A 16,514-nucleotide genomic window follows, 5' to 3' on the forward strand; every position below is an offset into this window, starting at 1 on the left:
CTCAGTTGAGATGGTAGAATCCTCAGGTGTGGACAAGTCAGATTCAGCATCATCATCATCAGCTCCATTTGATAAATTGAGTGTGGCAGCTGCATAGAAATAAAGACAGAAAGAAGAATTGAAAGTTGTTAGAACTGCAACCACAAATTGCACAACGTTTTTGCTTGTTATACCTTTTGTCACAGGGTGAATGTCTTCTCATAGTGTTTAATTTGAACAAAATTAAACAATTGTTTTAGAGAGATGCAACAACTCAGACCACCAGAGTTTCTCTAACTGTGACAGGAACTAGCCAACCAAATCAGCAGACTTGTCCCAATATGTATATTTGTAGGTACACCAAATAAAAATTAGAAAAGCACTGTCAGCAAAATGAACCATGAAAGTTAGAAGTATATGTGGGGCATTTACCCAGTCCACCCACCAACCACAGCCCCTTTCTGTAACCTCAGGTTCAATTTGATTTTGACTACCACTCAGTAGAAAGTTGTACTGATTAGATAAAGATCACAACCTGATTCACTTTTCTGAATTGTTTCTATATCTTTTTGTTTGATCAAATTACTAAACTAAAACCCACACTACAATGTGGCAGAGACCACCATGTCAAGATGCCATTTTCAAAGTGAACACAATAAACCACAGTTAGTCTTTTTTCACCAACTCACCGAGAACCCACATTAGCAGGTAAACCTTCATCATCGTCATCATCTCCTCCTGTCCTCTTCGTCCTGTCCTCTAAATGTTAGGTGGTAAATTCAGACTGCCAAGCTGACAGAAGGCTGCCCACTGTCTTTTGCCTTTTGTCACCTCACTCTAGGATGTGTGACTGAATCAGCTGAAATAGGAACTAGCTAACCATTGCAGACTTGCTGTGTCATTATATGGTTTTAAATCAGCACATTGCTGACTTAAATTCTATATGGATGTATGAAGTGTGAGGTTTAGTGGTCTTAGTAATCACGATCCTGATAAAGCTGTGGAGTAAATATTAATCTCTGAAATACAGGTGAGAAAAGCACAATGTAAATACTAGAATTACACAAATAAGCACTAGAAAATCTAAACTCAAGAAACAGATCATATCAAATGTGGTTAAATTCATAGAAACAATGAGTTTTGAGGTCTTCTAAGAGAGAAGTATATACATTTGTGGTTACAGAGGGGTTGCACTTTATTTTTTAGAGATTAATACAGAGTAACATCATCTGCAAACGAGAGGCACCACAATAACTTAAGCGACCAAGCCTGTCGTAGAAGGAGAACATAAAACAAGGCTTTTCATTAAACAGTGAAAGTTTACAGGTTTATTTATGATTGCATACTTTAACAAAATGCCATGACAGCAAACATGATATGAAATGCTCTTTAATGACATAACATCCAGAGAACTACGAAAAACATAGACCAGGCATGAGGGGTGGATGATAGTGGTGGAGGAGGAGGAGGAGGAGGAGGAGGAGTAGTTACTGGTGCTGTTGTCTGTAGGTAGAGAGAGAACAGATAATCCATTAATGCCATGAGAACATTCATGGAACATTCACCATTAAAAAGCAGTCATACTAGTGAGTGGCAGGTCTTGTTGTCTTTCTATGGCAACTACAGCATCACTCTACAAACTTAATACTTTTTTTTTGGTTGATTTTTTGGTACAGTATTGAACTTAGCCACCTACCACTACCTACATCAAGAGAAGAGCAGGCTGGTTAAAGCATCCTCATGTCAGGCTTGCAACTCACAAGCTCTTATGTTGTTGCCTGATAATGTTGACCTAAAGAAAACCACCATGAAAACAGAAACCAACTGAGGTTGAGGTTACCTAGTCCTTCACCACTGCCATTCTCAAGAGAATCCTCATCATCTGATAGATCATTTCCATTTGATAAAATGACTGCAGCACCTACAGTTAAATAAGGATTGGAAAAATAAAGTCATTAATACAAACAATATTTGGAGCCCTGGAAGAGAGAAAAACATCTGGTTTCTCTGCTCAAGAGAGCATCTGTCTGAAACTGTCTTTTGAAGTCTGTAAAGCATGTCTCAGTATTGTTGCTGTGGTTGCACATTGTTCTCTCATCTAGGCTAAAGGTAGTATTGATTAAGATCAGTGGGTTCAAATTTCTGCATCAGTGTAGACTGTCCAGAAGGTGTAAAGCTTGATATGTACAATCTCACTTGCACTGGGGAAGCTCAGGCAACACGCGTACAGAAGGGAAGTCAGTCAAAACGAGAGGAAGTGGGTGAGAAGTCAAAGATGTGGGATGACAGCACTTGTGGTGCGTGCCCCGAGAATGTGCAAAAACCTAAGGTAGGTTTTGGTCAGTGAGGGGAAGTTGACATATTTCAATGAAGACGAAAATGAAGAAGAAAGGATAATATTAGCTTCAGTTTACTTGCTGCACATTTCTATCTGATTCCTCTTTCTCGACTCGTTCAGAGTGATGGATTACCTTTAAAGTTTGTTCTGTGCTATTTGGAAATTAATGAAAGTAAGTAAGCCAAAGAGGATTAACTGAACTGATTCTGAAACATGCTATTTTTTTTAAAATCAGACAAAAAAAAAAAAAAAAACTTGAGAGAAAATTCATGCTCAGATGTTCATTAATTTCTTGGGTTTAGGTTTTGGTTAACATTCTGTATAAAGTTGTTCTGATCAGATAAACCTCACAACATGATTATTTTTTCAGATCTCTCCATATCCTCTAGACTGATCGAGTGATTCAACCAAAACCCCCACTCTAATGTGGCAGAGACGCACCCTGCTGAAATGCCATTTCAAAGCAAACACAGTAAACCACATTTGGTCCTTTCATCAACTCACCGAGGGCAAACGTCAGCAAGTAAACCTTTATCATCGCCATCATTGTTACCTCCTGTCCTCTTCTTATTCCTGTTGAAACGTTAGGTGAAAACTCTCAGACCACCAGAGTGTATCCAGCTGACAGAATGCCGCCACGGTCTGCCATCTGTCATCTCATATCTGTGTGTACGTATATAGACTTGTTACACGACAGGAACTAGCTAACCACAGAGACAGCAACTGTCTCATCACTAGACTTGCTGTCTCAGCTATTATCTGTATGGTACTATGCACAATTATAGTCACTAAATATAAGGTGAGAGAGCTTACAAATGACATAACTTACTGCTGAATTAAAACATCTCCAAAATCCAAATTTTTTTTTAATCTTCATTATGCTTCTCCTCATTCTGTGTCATATATATAATGTTAGAATGTAGATTCAACATTTTAGATAACGAGGTATTCTTTTCCATATTACATACAGGCTTAGCTGAAAGCTGTACTACCATAGGGTTCAGGTTGGTCCCATAATTTCAATAAAGTTGAAGCACAGTTTGTATTATGAACAGGCTAATAGTATGACAGCAGAAAGCACTGATGTTACAAGTTTTTTTTGAAGATACCATAATTGTTCTTTAAAACCTTATTAATCAACCAGACAGTTGTATTTACCATCTTAAAACTCAGGTGAACAAAATCGTAGTATGCAGGAATTCAAATCTAACCTACTTTTCCCACTTGATTTGAACGCAGCACAGGTGAACGTCACAGGAGCAAATAATGTCACTTTTTTTTTCAGGAGAAAAGGAACAAAAATAAAGAAATTTATTGAAAAAAATCACACAAATTACATTAGAAACAATGAAACACACAGATAGTAGAAGTGCAAATGAGATAAATCCCAGATCTGATATTTGCATAAGATACATCTTAATTTCATTTTTGCTGGTATATTGCACTAAAATCTCTTTGTCGGTTAAAGTTTAAGGCTTTTCATTTACTCTGTAAGGGTGTGTGTGCATACAAAGGACACGACAGAAAAACCATTTCACCACTTAAGTTTCAGATTTTCAGATAGTAGTAAGACAAAATAGATTAATTAAACTCTCCAAGGTTAACTGAAATATAAGTGAAACCACAATTACAAGACAGGAGGAACAAAATTTAAGATGCATTTCTGAAGAGAAACAGTTTGTCAACAAAAAAGAAATAATATTTTGAATCAGCTTTGTTTTTAAATGTTAATTTATGACTTCAGATTAAATTTACTTCAGCCCGCAAGCAGCTAGCTAGTAGCTTACTAGCTAGTAGGATAGCTAACTTGCCTAAAGGCAATTTGTGGTTGTTGTTTGTGATATTGTTGATCTATTGAAGTCAAATTTAGTGTAAAATCACTTTAAATTAAGTCTATGTAACTGATCCTATTATCACTTGTGGCCACAGTGGCTATTGTTACGTTAGTATTATTTTTATGCTAGTGTTATGCAGCAAGCTTACCATCCTGAGCAGGAGGTTGTTTAAAATGACCGGAGTAAGGTCCTCTGCATTTTCTATTAGAACAGTTTAACAACCAAATATTTGACTTTTTATCATATCAAGAAATAAGTGCAAAGATTTCAGAAAACAGTGTAGAAAACTATTTGCATTGACCCCACAAATATATAGAAAACTGAACATGATTTATCTTCAAAGTGATCTCCTTCAAATAATTTTCATTAACATAAATATCACCCATATTCACATGGGGGAAACATCAAAATATTCAAGTGCTGCCAGGAATATATATATAGTGTACATACAAATCTATGCATAAAAACATTATAATTTACTCACAAATTTTGTATTATTCATCACAGAATATAATACACATTGTGTTGCATGTTTTGTGCTTGTACGACTTTTACAAACCGTCAGTCTTCTGCTGGTGGCCACTTAGCAGCTCCTTCGATACGTTTTTAGCAGTGCCTGGGTCACTGGCACATCGATGGCAACTTCACAAGCAGATTTTTAGAGGAGGAGCAGTTAAAAACCACCAGCACTCCTGTTACTCCTCGGCAGAACAGTCTAGTGCAATGCTGTGCTCCTGTGCGATGGCAGCCAGCTCTTTGAGGAACTCAGCGTACAGGACGATGGCAAACACTCGGCTCTTGGCTTGAGGGGGGATCGGAGGGCAGGGCGGCAAGACACCAAGAGGGGGCAAAGCCAGGGCGTTCCTCACAGAACCATTAGGAAGAGATGGGTCCAGGATGATGTCTCCGCCCTGAGACTCGAGGCACTCTGAGGAAAAGTAAGCAAATGTGATAGTAAAGGTAATTTAGTATGCGTCAAATCATCAGTGTTGGAAATTCTCTCCATCTACAGCTTTTCAACAACAGACCAAGGAGGGTTGTATGTGACTTTTCTAACTCATCCGCTTAATGCAGAGATTCTAGCCCAGTTGCAGTTAATTAGCATGTGAATTCTTGAATTATGGCCAAGAACATGTTTTGTTGTTGTTGTATTTCATGTCCCGTTTGATGTATGTGGTTATTAACCTCTAAACTTGCTGTCTTGGTCTTTAGCCAACAAGAACCTCCAGGCCTGAGTGACCAGGGCTGGATAGTCTGGTCTGGCTGCCACATAGCGCTCAATCTGACCATGCACTGACACCAACACCTACAGAGACACAGGAATAAAAGGACAAACACAACATTATTATTTAGATGCATGAAACAATCAAATGGAATAAGAAACCTAATCAGACATATATGACATGGTTGGATTTTACCTGATACAGTGTGCGTACGTTGGGTTGGTTGTGTGTTGTGTCTGTGCTGAGCAGGAAGGATCTCAGCAGGGGTTGTGGGTACGACGCCAGCTGAGCCAGGATGCCCGTCACCAGCAGGTTTACAGCGATGGAGTTTTCCAGAAGGTTCTCAAGTCGGGACAACAGGACACTGATGAACGGACCTGTGACGCCATGGAAAACTACAAGTTAGTGTGGCTATGTAGTAGAAAGCAATGGGGATGCCGTAGTGTGTTATTTATCTGTTTATCGATAAAAGCTCCAACTCTACTGCACCTCAGTTAGTATTTGTTTATCTTAACCACTGGTCTTAAACCTTTGGTGTAGCGGCCAAATGAAGCTGAAAGCCTCAGCTTTAACCTGATGCTAAGATGAGAGTTTTGTCTAAGAATCCCTTGTTTTCTTCCTTGGCCTTAATATATTAAGCTATTAATAACAAAAGGCCACGTTCTTATGTTTCTCCACAGTGGAGACAAAGTACACTGGTACCAAAGAGGTGACGCAAGCACAAAGCCTCTTTCAGTTCTAATGGACTTGTTCTGCTTCAGAAAGCTTCTTAAATCACTTAATTCACACTGTACGTGCTCAAACACACCTGTAAATGGAACTCCGTGCCCCCTGCTGTCTTTCTTAGTGCTGCTCCCTGTTTCCTCTTCCTTATTTTCCTCTTCCATTGCCTCCTCCTCCTCTCCCTCCACCTCTTCATCATCCCATGAAGAGCTAAAAACAAATTCTTCGCCAAGGCCCTCTTCCTCCTCTTCCAGTTTTTGCCTCAGCGCTCGGACCCGCCTCCTAAATGTGCTGATGTTGTCTGTGATGTGGTCACAGTCTGGCTCCACCCCGAAGGAGAGCATGAGTTCATGGTATTGGGACAGGAAGTCGTCGTTATTGGTGACTTTGTTATCAGGCATGCTTGGAGACTTGGCATTGGTTGCAGAAACTAATGGGTTATGTGGCTCAGATTCATGATTACCATTAGTCAAAGCGTTTGCCACTAAACATGGTGTGGGATGTTGTGTGTTGTGGTGTATATGCTGTTGGTGTGCTGTTTGCTTGTGATTGATAATCGTTGTTAAATCACTGAGGTTACAGTTTTTCTTAAAGGACTGGTCGTCTTCATCAGCGTCATCACATTCGTCGATGATGTGATTCTTTGCATTAAAACCATTGGTGAAAACTTGATGTCCTTTCAGCACTCCTTGTACATCTATCCTGTTTTTCTCATCTTCTTCTTCCTCCTTCCTTCTCCCTGTCTCCTTTCCACAGTCCTCACTCCTCCTCACCTCCTTCCCATAATCTTCACTCCTTCTCTCCTCCTTCCCTCCATCCTCGCTCCTCCTCCTCGTCGACATAATATTGTTAACGGTTTCCATTACCGTCCTCCCTGTTGTTGTTAACATTGTTGTTAACGTTGTCGTTGTCACTGCTGTTGACACTCGCTGACCATTTGAGATGCTTTCACGTGCCCGTCGATTTGCTGCCATGATTCGCTCCAAAATGGCCGCCTTTGTGTCCTTCTGGGCAACTAGATCGTAGACCTGAACATCGTCCTGAAACTCGGATTCCTCCACATACGAGCCATGCACCAACTTGATTGCACTGCGTCGCATTTCCTGGATGTGTCGAGGAGGTAGAGGTGCTGGTGTAGATGTACCCACGTCACCATTAGCTAGTCCTGTGTTTAACTCTGCTGAAGAGGGATCGTCATCTGCAAAAATGTCATCCCACTCCAGCTCCAGGGCAGAACTAACTCTTCCTGCCTGGTTGCCTGTGGAGACGGTATCTGAGGAAGAGGGGGTTGGGGACAGGGCTGAGGGAGGAGGAGTGTTGACCAAAGAGCAGATGGAGTCACTCTTGACTCTCTGTATGAGTTCTTCCTCATCCTCTATGTCGTCCCCTGGTGTGTCAGATCGGTATTCCTCAGGCAAAGGGTTGATCCCGTCATATGGGGCTGACCAGAGCTGACATGCCCTGCAGGAAAACAAAACTCATCAGCACTTAAGAGGCTGGACACTGAATGCATTGCATTGCATCGCACAGATATTCATGGATTCCCACAGGACAAATCCTAATGATGTTGGTCATCCTCCGACTTTCGCTGTTGCATCACCATGAGGTTGACATTTTGAGCTTTTAGTGAAATATCACAACAACTATAGAACTGATATATTCATTCCCTGCATCATCATGAGGTCTTTGGCAATTAATCCTCCTCTACAAATGCAATACCAAAGATTACCCAGTAGATATCACTAAACACATCAGTACATTTCTTGACAGTGGTTCAGTGCCTCAGTAAGTTTCCTCTGTCAGTCTGATAAGGTTTGGACTCCTTTGCAAAGCTGTTTCTTGGGTAGTAACCATATCTCTTGAGTGACAAAATGACCCACCTATCCATTAATTTTCTATTCTATTCTAGTTTGTAAAAAAGTACTATTTTCCTTTAAGCCATAAATCTGGTCCAATGCACAAAGTCCATGGTCTACTCCCTGATTTAATCGTAGAGGAAAACACAGTCAGGCACACTAACCTGTGGGATGTGGAGATGGCCTGGCAGGCGTCCCAAAGGTAGTGGAGGTAGTTTACATCCATCAGAAATTCTGAACCTCGACAGTAACCAACACTGTCTGATACTGACAGATCTAATACAGACAGAGGATTTAAGTTAGTATATACACGTGTGAAAGTGTACATGTACTCGTGTTGTGTGTTAGTTGTACTGACCTGCTCCTTTGGGCCAGTGGATATGCTCAGATTGTGAGTGTGTGTTTGTGTTGTGGAGGTACACCGGGCACCAGGAGGGCATGAGAAGCAGGAAGGAGGCAGCGCTAGAGGAGTAACAGTCTCTCTGCTTTAAGGAGGAGCGCTGCTTCCTGCTCAGGTGGCTACAGGGAATCAGATACCTGAGGACACAAAGACGGACCCAGCTAAGTCCCAGCATGGATCACTACAGCAACATGCAGGTAGGAAACCTTTGAAAGGGTTGATTTTTTTAAGGTTGTCAGACTCACCTGAACACCAGCTGCAGCATAACATCTTCACAGAACAGACCAATCAGAGTCCTGAACAGAGCCAGCGACACTGTACCCAACTGACGGACACACAAAAGGCCAAAGGTCATCTCACTTATTCAGGTAAAGAATCACCAAATAGCAGATTGTAGTTCAGTGTATGTTACCTGAAAGGGTGTGTTGACCCTGCTGACCAGTGTGTCTAGTATGTGAACATTGTCATGTGTGTGCAGCAGGATGAAGGACAGGAAGGTCTGGAGGAGGGCGGGCTCAGAGATGGAGCGCAGGAACAGGTCCAGGTACGCTGTTGTGGTCATCACCTCCTCCACAGTCAGCTAAACCCAGAAATGTAAGAACATATTCAATCATTATTACACAAGCTTCTTGAGAATACTATGTATATCACATCTGCCCTCAAGCGGTAATCACATGTAGACAAGTGAACATTTGTTGGATAATTGCACTTCAGTCATTTGCAACACAGGTCATCAGGAAATACAGCGGCTAACAGTGAAGTGTTTTGCTACCTTGTGCAGAGCAGGAGCCAGTACAGGAACCAGGAAGCCATTATAGATGTAAGCCAGCAACTGAGACCGGATGGAGGGATGAGCGACCTGAGAGTAACAGATAAAGACAGACAGTGAGTGGTAAGTGCCTCTTAAAAATAAAAAAAAATACCTGTACCATTATTTGTAGTCTTTGTGTTTATGTGTGTGTGTGTGTGTGTGTTTGTGTAGACGTCACCTTGGTAACAGTGCTACAGAAGTCCAGTGAGTGCAGGAAGTGGACGAGAGCTGGAACCTGTTGACCCAAACAAGAGAGTGACGCATCGTCCATCCATCGTTAATCAAATTCATCCAACTATTTATCCATTTAAAAGTCATTTATCTGTCATTCATTTGTTCACTCAGTCTCATTCATTCATAAACACAGAACTCAGTACTGTCATAACTAAATGCCTAATCCCAACCCTGATCCTAATTAACCTAATTCTAACCCAAACCTTAAATCCAGGTCCTTAACCTTCAAATTGTTCTTTCAAATCATTAGAACCGGCCAAACCTCAATGTTTTGCCTTGGGGCTTTCACATCAGGGACCCAGGCCTGTCCAAGTTCACTTGACCCCAAAGTCCAGTTTGTTTGATTAGTGTGAACATTGTGTGTTGTACCCGTGAGCAGATCAACGAACCATGCCCAGGTCAACTTGAAAAGGTGGTCTCGAGGACGGTTCATGTGCACTCAGGAATGGTTCGCATTGGGTGAACCATACACCACAGAAGTGGACTTCTGTTTAGAATGTGTGGTGTGGTGTAGTACTCTTTTTTTGTGTTTAATGGTGGATTGCAAACCAACCAACTGTATCATAGCCTGTATCTTACACTGCAAATGTCTTAAACTAAAATTCATGTGGTTGCCATGGTTACCTGCTGCCAGTCGGCCTGGTCCAGACAGTGCCAGTCTTCGCTGTAAACCTGCAGCCTGGCCGGAAGAGACGAGTACAGACCAGACAGACCTGTGGCCAACACCTGTAAACAAACACAACGGTTATCTAACAGTGTGAGGTCGGTGAGCTATGGACAAACACATGAACACACACAGGCTTCTGTGGAAATTAAATCCCAGTGTGGATTAGTGTGTTTTTTTAATATAAAATAGCAGAGAATGAGGGCAGATGTAAACAGAGCAGAGACAGGAGGAAGACAATATGTATTTTCATTCATTCAGTTACAAGTCCTGACAGGAGAGAAAAGGTGGAGGGGAGGACAAGAAAAACAGGAGTTGAGGAGGAGGAAGACGATATTTTTAATGTTAACATAAACAAAAATAACAGCAGCAGCAGCAGCGGTCACACAGCTGCAGTCTCGAGTCTCGTTAACAATCAGGCAGCCGTCCAATCACGTGCAGACTTACTAATCCCTCTCAGTGTATGCGCCAATCTCACGCTGATTTACTAATCTGCTCTCTGCATAAAGATTGAGGTCAGAGCGTGGTCACATGGGCTTAAATCTGACACTCACAAACACACAGGAACAGACACACAGGTGGCTTAAGTGTCTTTGCTCGCCCCTTTCACATAAACACAAACAGGAAAGGGAGAAACTGGCAGTGATGGAGCCAACATGGCCGACACAGGTAGTGCTGACACAGGTTAATAAAAAGTGCTTCTTGTCTTTCAAAAACCTAAGGTATCTTTTTTGTTTTTGATATTTTTGACACTTTTTTCATTCTTTCTTTTCTCATCAGTAAGATTTTTAAGATTTGTAATTTCTTTACATTTAAACATTTTCCTGAGTGTTGCTGTATTTTGTAACACATGACTTATTCCTGCAAAACTAATGTCATTCCCATCAGCCTCGGCTATACTGTATTTATTAGCAAATGTTAACAAGCTTTACTGCTATAGCTACATTTATCACTTCATTTCATTTTCTCCCTTCCCCCTTTTCCTCAACTACCACTCTATATCTCTCCCTTTATGTCACACAGACCCTGAGGAAGTAATATGAGCTCATTAGTTTATTACATAACAGCGATAATGAGATTACAATGGAGAGGGGAGGTGAATGGAGAAAAGGACTCATCCACTGCTACTCGAAAAACTACACTTCCACTCATTTCAACAGCCTTCTAATTCAAAAAAATAGCAGTAAATGAATTAAGTTTTCTTTTTTTATACTGTTGAACCAAGGTATTACATTTATTTTTAAAATGAGAGTTTGTTTTTTGGAAAATTCACCTGTTTTTCACACTTTCACATACTCAGAAAAATACTTGTTTTTGTATTTCTCTGCGTGCAGTTAGAAGGTTTGAAGAGATTAACCTAGTTTAGTTCAGCTAATGAGGGTCTCTGTGGGATAAATGAGCAGCTGTGCTTAGGAAATATACCGTTAAATCCTCCACAGACGTATGGCTAATCAAACTAAACTGTGTAATACAGAGTCGTATAACTCTAGACTGCGAACGCAGCACTGAGACAACATTATAAATCTGATCCCCTTCCTATTTACAAGCCATGACAGCAGCAGCACAAACTGTAGCTAATGATCATAAAAGTCATATTATTTTGATGCATTGGTGAAACAGTTATGAAGTAAAGCAGAATGCAGCAGCAGGTTTATCTTTGTGATCCACATCTACTGAGTCAGACAGTCATCAAGACCAGAAACACCACCAGCAGACATAAGATGACCGTGAAACTTGTGCCTGTTGAGTCCTGGAATGAAGTGTCAAGGATTCACATGTGTGTCCTGAACATGAGTCAAAACTAAACCCTCACTCCAGAGACTGTAATTTAACCGCGGGTGTGTGTGTGTGTGTGTGTGTGTGTGTGTATTTGTGCACTCACAGGACAGAAGTATGTGTTCTCGCTGATGTGCTGGGCGACTCGAGGCTCAGAGGCCGACAGAGACATGATGAGCAGCAGAGCATCTCTGGCCTGCTGACCGACCGAACCCTGTCTGAGAGAGAGAGAGATAATAAAGCTTTTTGTCTACGAATATATTTTCTGTGTGTGTGTAGACAAGTGTGTATACTTTACTCATACAACATAATTGTGTTCATATACCTACCTGTGTGTATATGGTATGAGCAGGGAGAAGAGCAGGAAGTTGGCGGCTCCCTGGTCCTCACTGGTGTGGAAGAACAGTTCCAGCACTGAGGGATCTTTGACCAGAGCCACACACAGCTGGTTCAACAGGAGGACCAGCTCCACCTCCACCACACCGCCACTGTCTGGAGAGGAGACGCAGGTGATTAACTGACCAGGTAACTGATTAAACATCTTAATCTACACATGCAGCCTGTGAAGCCACTTCTTAATTAGCCCCTTAAAACCAATTAGGACGTAATTAGACAGATAAACCAAGTACAGGGCAAAGTTTCTCCTCTAACTCCAGTCAGTTTTTCCTCTGAAAATGTGTCCTTCTCTAGAGAATATAAAATGTCAGCAGTGACCAGTCTTGCTTAGAGTTTTTGACCCTGTGTGACTGGATAATTAAATTTTTCCTTTAAAGAATTTTTTTTTTGCCACCACTTTATTTGAAGCCTTTCGTCCTTGAAAGCACCCTTAAAGGAACAGCTCAGTATTTCTTGGAGTCTTTCAGTCAAGACTTCAGGCCGAGAAGCACTGTAGTTCAGTGCATAAACTGTCACCTCTTCTCATCTCAACTCTCAGCAAGAAAGTAAATAAGTATATTTCCCCAACTGCAAAATTTTTCCTTCCTTTCCTCACCAGTTCCAGCTCCGGCACAGGAGGCCAGCAGCATCATGAGCGGTCGTAGAACAGGTTTATGGTGCAGCAGAGGCTGTCGGGCCTGAGACAGAAGCATCTGGTACATCCTGAGCTGCTCCAGCTTCATGTCCTCAGTAAACTGTCTCCTCAGGCTCCACAGAAACAGCCTCTCCATCACACCCTCCAGAACCACGAACTCCAGGATGGGACCCATCGCTCCTCCTGGTGTCAGGGGATAACACACATCAAACCGAGAACAATCCAACATAGTAACATGATAAAGCTTTTCTTGTTTGTTTTTCTAACCTTGCCCTGCCTCTTCCTCCATCAGCAGGAAGAGCATGTGTTCCACGTAGTTCTGGACGGCGCTGGCTTCGTCAGCCGGGATGGGGCCGAGGCGTAACGCTCCAGAGCTACTGCTGCTAGCATGACCAGAGAGGAAACTCAGGGCACCAGTGGCGCTGCGACTCGGCTCGTGTTTCTCCAGGATCTTCACCACCTGCAGAAAGGGAGGTTGGATGTATTAATGTTTTATTTCCATCATGTTTTCTACATGGTTTCCATTCGTTTGAGGTTTGGTTATCAGCCATTTATCTCAATGAAAATCAGCTCCTAATATTTGCATAACAATATGTGGATGGTTATATGCATTAATTAGCTTTTTCTTCTGCTGATTTTCTCAAAAGAAATCTGTTAAAATGTGCACTAAATATGGATAGAAACTCGACTACTTTCCAAGCAGCAACCATCCTATTTTTACGCTGAAGCAGTTATAAAGCTGCAGTTCCTGTAACGGCCACTAGGTGCTGGCCCCAGGAAAACTCTTACACTGTTGACAAGAACGAAAACCTTCAACATTTCTTGAGAAATAGAGTTAGTTTGTTATTTCCTATAAGAAGTTAATTTGACTCCTTCTTATGTGTGTTTAAGTGAGGGTATTGAGGATATTGAACGTGTTCTCATTACCCAAATTTGTATTTTCTGGCTCCAGTAACTGCAGGGGATGATACAACCTAAACTTTATAAGAGTATAATTTATCATTTATTAGTATTAATGTTGATTCTGCATCTTCAATATCAATGTTTAATTTGCATTATAAACATTAAAGATTTAATTGTTATGAGAAATTAAAGATACAGTAGAAAACACATCGCTGTGGGAGGGACGAACAAGGGGTGAATACATCAATGAAAAGAGAAGGAGGAAGAGAAGAATGTAATTCACTGTCTGGACTTGTGTTAACCTTTGACCTCAGCTGCTTCAGACATGGACTACACACACACACACACACACACACACACAATACACTTGCACACACACAGATACTGAGTGTGTGGGTTTTCTTGGCGGGTGTAGAGAGAGGTTTGTTCTAAATGGATCCTGTGTTTAAGGGCCAAAGTCTGGGTCACTAATACACACACACACACACGCACACACACACACACACACACACACACACACACACACACACACACACACACACACACACTATGTCTGCCAACCATTATGAGGAAAATAGGACAGACTGAAGAGATTGAGACTGAGAGACAGAAGAACAACAGAAAAACAACAGTAAAGTTTTTCTGACTGAAAAATGATTGATTGGTATTTGTTAATTGGTTGATTGATTAGTTGATTGGTTGATTGATGTATAAACTGATAAACATCGCGTGGACCTGGAGGATGGTTGATTACCTGTGCCCAGTGGTTCTTGAACACTATCATGCAGGTCTCCGGGTCCACTCCTCTCAACGTTAGAGACCTCTTCCGGTTGCCCCCGACAACCACCGAGGCCATCATTTTGATTGGCTGTCAGGTGGCTATAGCATGTTCCAGTTTGGTGTGCTGGGGGCGGGAGCTGTGGGACGTCAGGTGTCTGATGGTGAGGACAGGGGGCATCAGCCGGCTCTTTCAGCCCAACGTTAGACTCTCTCCCTGGGCTCTGCAGGCAGCTGCTGGCCTGCAGGAGGTGGACAGACACTTTATTATTATTCAGTGATCAAGTTCACTTATTTGCAAACATGGCTGACAGTCTTTGACTTCCAATAGTACATTAGTACATTTGCAAGTTACTAACAAACATAAAAACATATTTGATGCAAACTGTGTGTTTTCCTTGTGTGAAGCTACGAATACTACTGTGGTCCAAAGCTCTTAAGCTTCCAGACAGCCATTGGGTTCATTTCATTCCACGACGTAATGAAAATCAACTAACAGAGAGCTGCAGGAAGATAACCCATCACAGTGAATGTTATTTTTAGCCACACTAATGCTGTGGCTCTAAGGATAGCAGGGTTGTTTGGTGACTAAAATATCTAAAAACACTTGATAGATTAAGATTAAATTGCACAAACATTCACATCCCCCCTCAGAGTGAACTGCAATAACTCTGATGAGCCCTTAACTTATCATCTAACGTCATCGTCCGATCCAATTTTATTTTGTCCAGTGCTTTAGTTTTTTAGTTTTTGTCTAAATTCTGCAAAACTAAACTAAAACTACTTCTGTGCAGTGGCCTTCACCATTTTGAGCATTTATACTTGTGCTCCAGTGTGTTATGTTAGTTGATGATGCAATTTCTGTGCAACTGTTGAGTTTCTTTCTATCTATAAGCACTATAGATAATGGATGGATGGATGGAAATGCAATGCTACCAAACAGAGAGCTGCTGCTGTCTGTGTTGCTCCGATGTATAGTTACATTTCTAGGGAGGCGTACGTCAGGCGATGGCGAAGGGTATGCAGCACCAGAGAGCTATGAACGGGCTTTTGTGCTTATCTTGAAGCCAGGAAGTAAATCTAAAAACTTTGATAACCTGTGTTACATGTTGAAAAACGGTCGGCTGTAATGTAAAGTACATAAGGTCTGTGATTCGTATTCTAAATTAGAATTACAGCCTTGTGGTTGCATGCCTCCGCCAACCTGTCGCAGTTAATTCGCTTGTGAATCTCTCACCAAATCTAATCAGTTCATCTTTGAGTCCAAGTGAATGTTGAAATTTGGATGAATTCCCTCAAGGTTTTATGTAGATATCACGTTTACCAGAATGGGACGGATGAACGGACAACACCTTTCCAACGAACTGAACTGTTTGATACAGCTTCCTAACAGGGGTTTGTCATTGGTGGTTGTTTTTGTTTCAGCCAAGTCTGACTGAGCTTGTTGTGTATTCGAAAGGTTTACTGGTTTTATTTCTGACATGCAACTTTGACATTGACAGCATATGAACCCAGAGCATGAGGTCAGTGAAGGAAACACATCGGAGTATCTCTTCCTCTGTCTTTATCTCTGTGTTTCTGTCCCCGCTCTGTCCAGAAACTAACCACATCTCAAGGCCGGAATAGGAAGTGAAGGTCGTCAGCAGCAACAAGCAAACAGGAAAAGCTTGTTCCTAATGTCATCCGGGTCCCACCCTGGGCGTTCCGGGACATTCCGTGAATTCCCAGGGAGCTCTCTAAGAAAGAAATGACCCCACAGAGCAGGAAACCAGGGAACCAGTGAACCTACCTCTGCTGCTGCTGCTGGGACGACATGGACGAACGAGCCTGCTGTCCTGAGAGAGAGAGAGATGAGTGAAAGATTGTCTGGCTCACACACACACACACACACACACACACACACACACACAAATCCATCCTTCACCATCTGGGTCTCTAATCTGAGTGTGTGTGTTGGATTTTGCT

General features: G+C 41.8%; 1 protein-coding gene and 1 long non-coding RNA gene across 6 annotated transcripts; one reads left to right on the plus strand and one right to left on the minus strand.

The window, feature by feature from the left end:
* Positions 1-3,604: 3,604 nt before the first annotated feature.
* On the minus strand, positions 3,605-16,151 carry LOC108873723 (FHF complex subunit HOOK interacting protein 1A). Its single transcript, XM_018662001.2, has 16 exons — positions 14,527-16,151; positions 13,137-13,329; positions 12,831-13,052; positions 12,169-12,331; positions 11,946-12,057; positions 10,024-10,125; positions 9,344-9,400; positions 9,127-9,213; positions 8,767-8,934; positions 8,600-8,679; positions 8,313-8,491; positions 8,119-8,230; positions 6,184-7,559; positions 5,571-5,752; positions 5,338-5,458; positions 3,605-5,080 (listed from the first exon to the last, which is right to left on the minus strand). Exons 1-16 carry the CDS (start codon positions 14,629-14,631, stop codon positions 4,848-4,850), a joined length of 3,492 nt encoding a protein of 1,163 aa, XP_018517517.1. The 5' UTR covers positions 14,632-16,151; the 3' UTR covers positions 3,605-4,847.
* On the plus strand, positions 5,638-12,035 carry LOC108873732 (uncharacterized). Of its 5 annotated transcripts, none has more exons than XR_007814511.1 (6): positions 5,638-5,776; positions 8,371-8,551; positions 8,633-8,722; positions 8,833-8,948; positions 9,136-9,246; positions 11,948-12,035. It is a non-coding gene; the product is annotated as an uncharacterized LOC108873732 (long non-coding RNA). The 5 variants fall into 5 exon arrangements; XR_007814510.1 differs by lacking the exon at positions 11,948-12,035 and adding an exon at positions 9,337-9,483; XR_007814512.1 differs by lacking the exon at positions 11,948-12,035 and adding an exon at positions 9,337-9,483 and having other exon boundaries at positions 8,836-8,948.
* Positions 16,152-16,514: the final 363 nt, after the last annotated feature.

The sequence above is a fragment of the Lates calcarifer genome, linkage group LG14 (genome assembly GCF_001640805.2).
Source record: "Lates calcarifer isolate ASB-BC8 linkage group LG14, TLL_Latcal_v3, whole genome shotgun sequence".
Taxonomy (NCBI): Eukaryota; Metazoa; Chordata; class Actinopteri; family Centropomidae; genus Lates; species Lates calcarifer.

Excerpts from the sequence above, each read along its gene's own strand:
- LOC108873723 (XM_018662001.2), bottom strand. The coding sequence starts at position 14,631 with ATGATGGCCTCGGTGGTTGTCGGGGGCAACCGGAAGAGGTCTCTAACG. Across the intron at positions 12,058-12,168 it reads CTCATACCATATACACACAG|ACAGGGTTCGGTCGGTCAGC; the intron begins GTAGGTATATGA and ends TCTCTCTCTCAG. Across the intron at positions 8,680-8,766 it reads GGGTCAACACACCCTTTCAG|TTGGGTACAGTGTCGCTGGC; the intron begins GTAACATACACT and ends TGTGTCCGTCAG.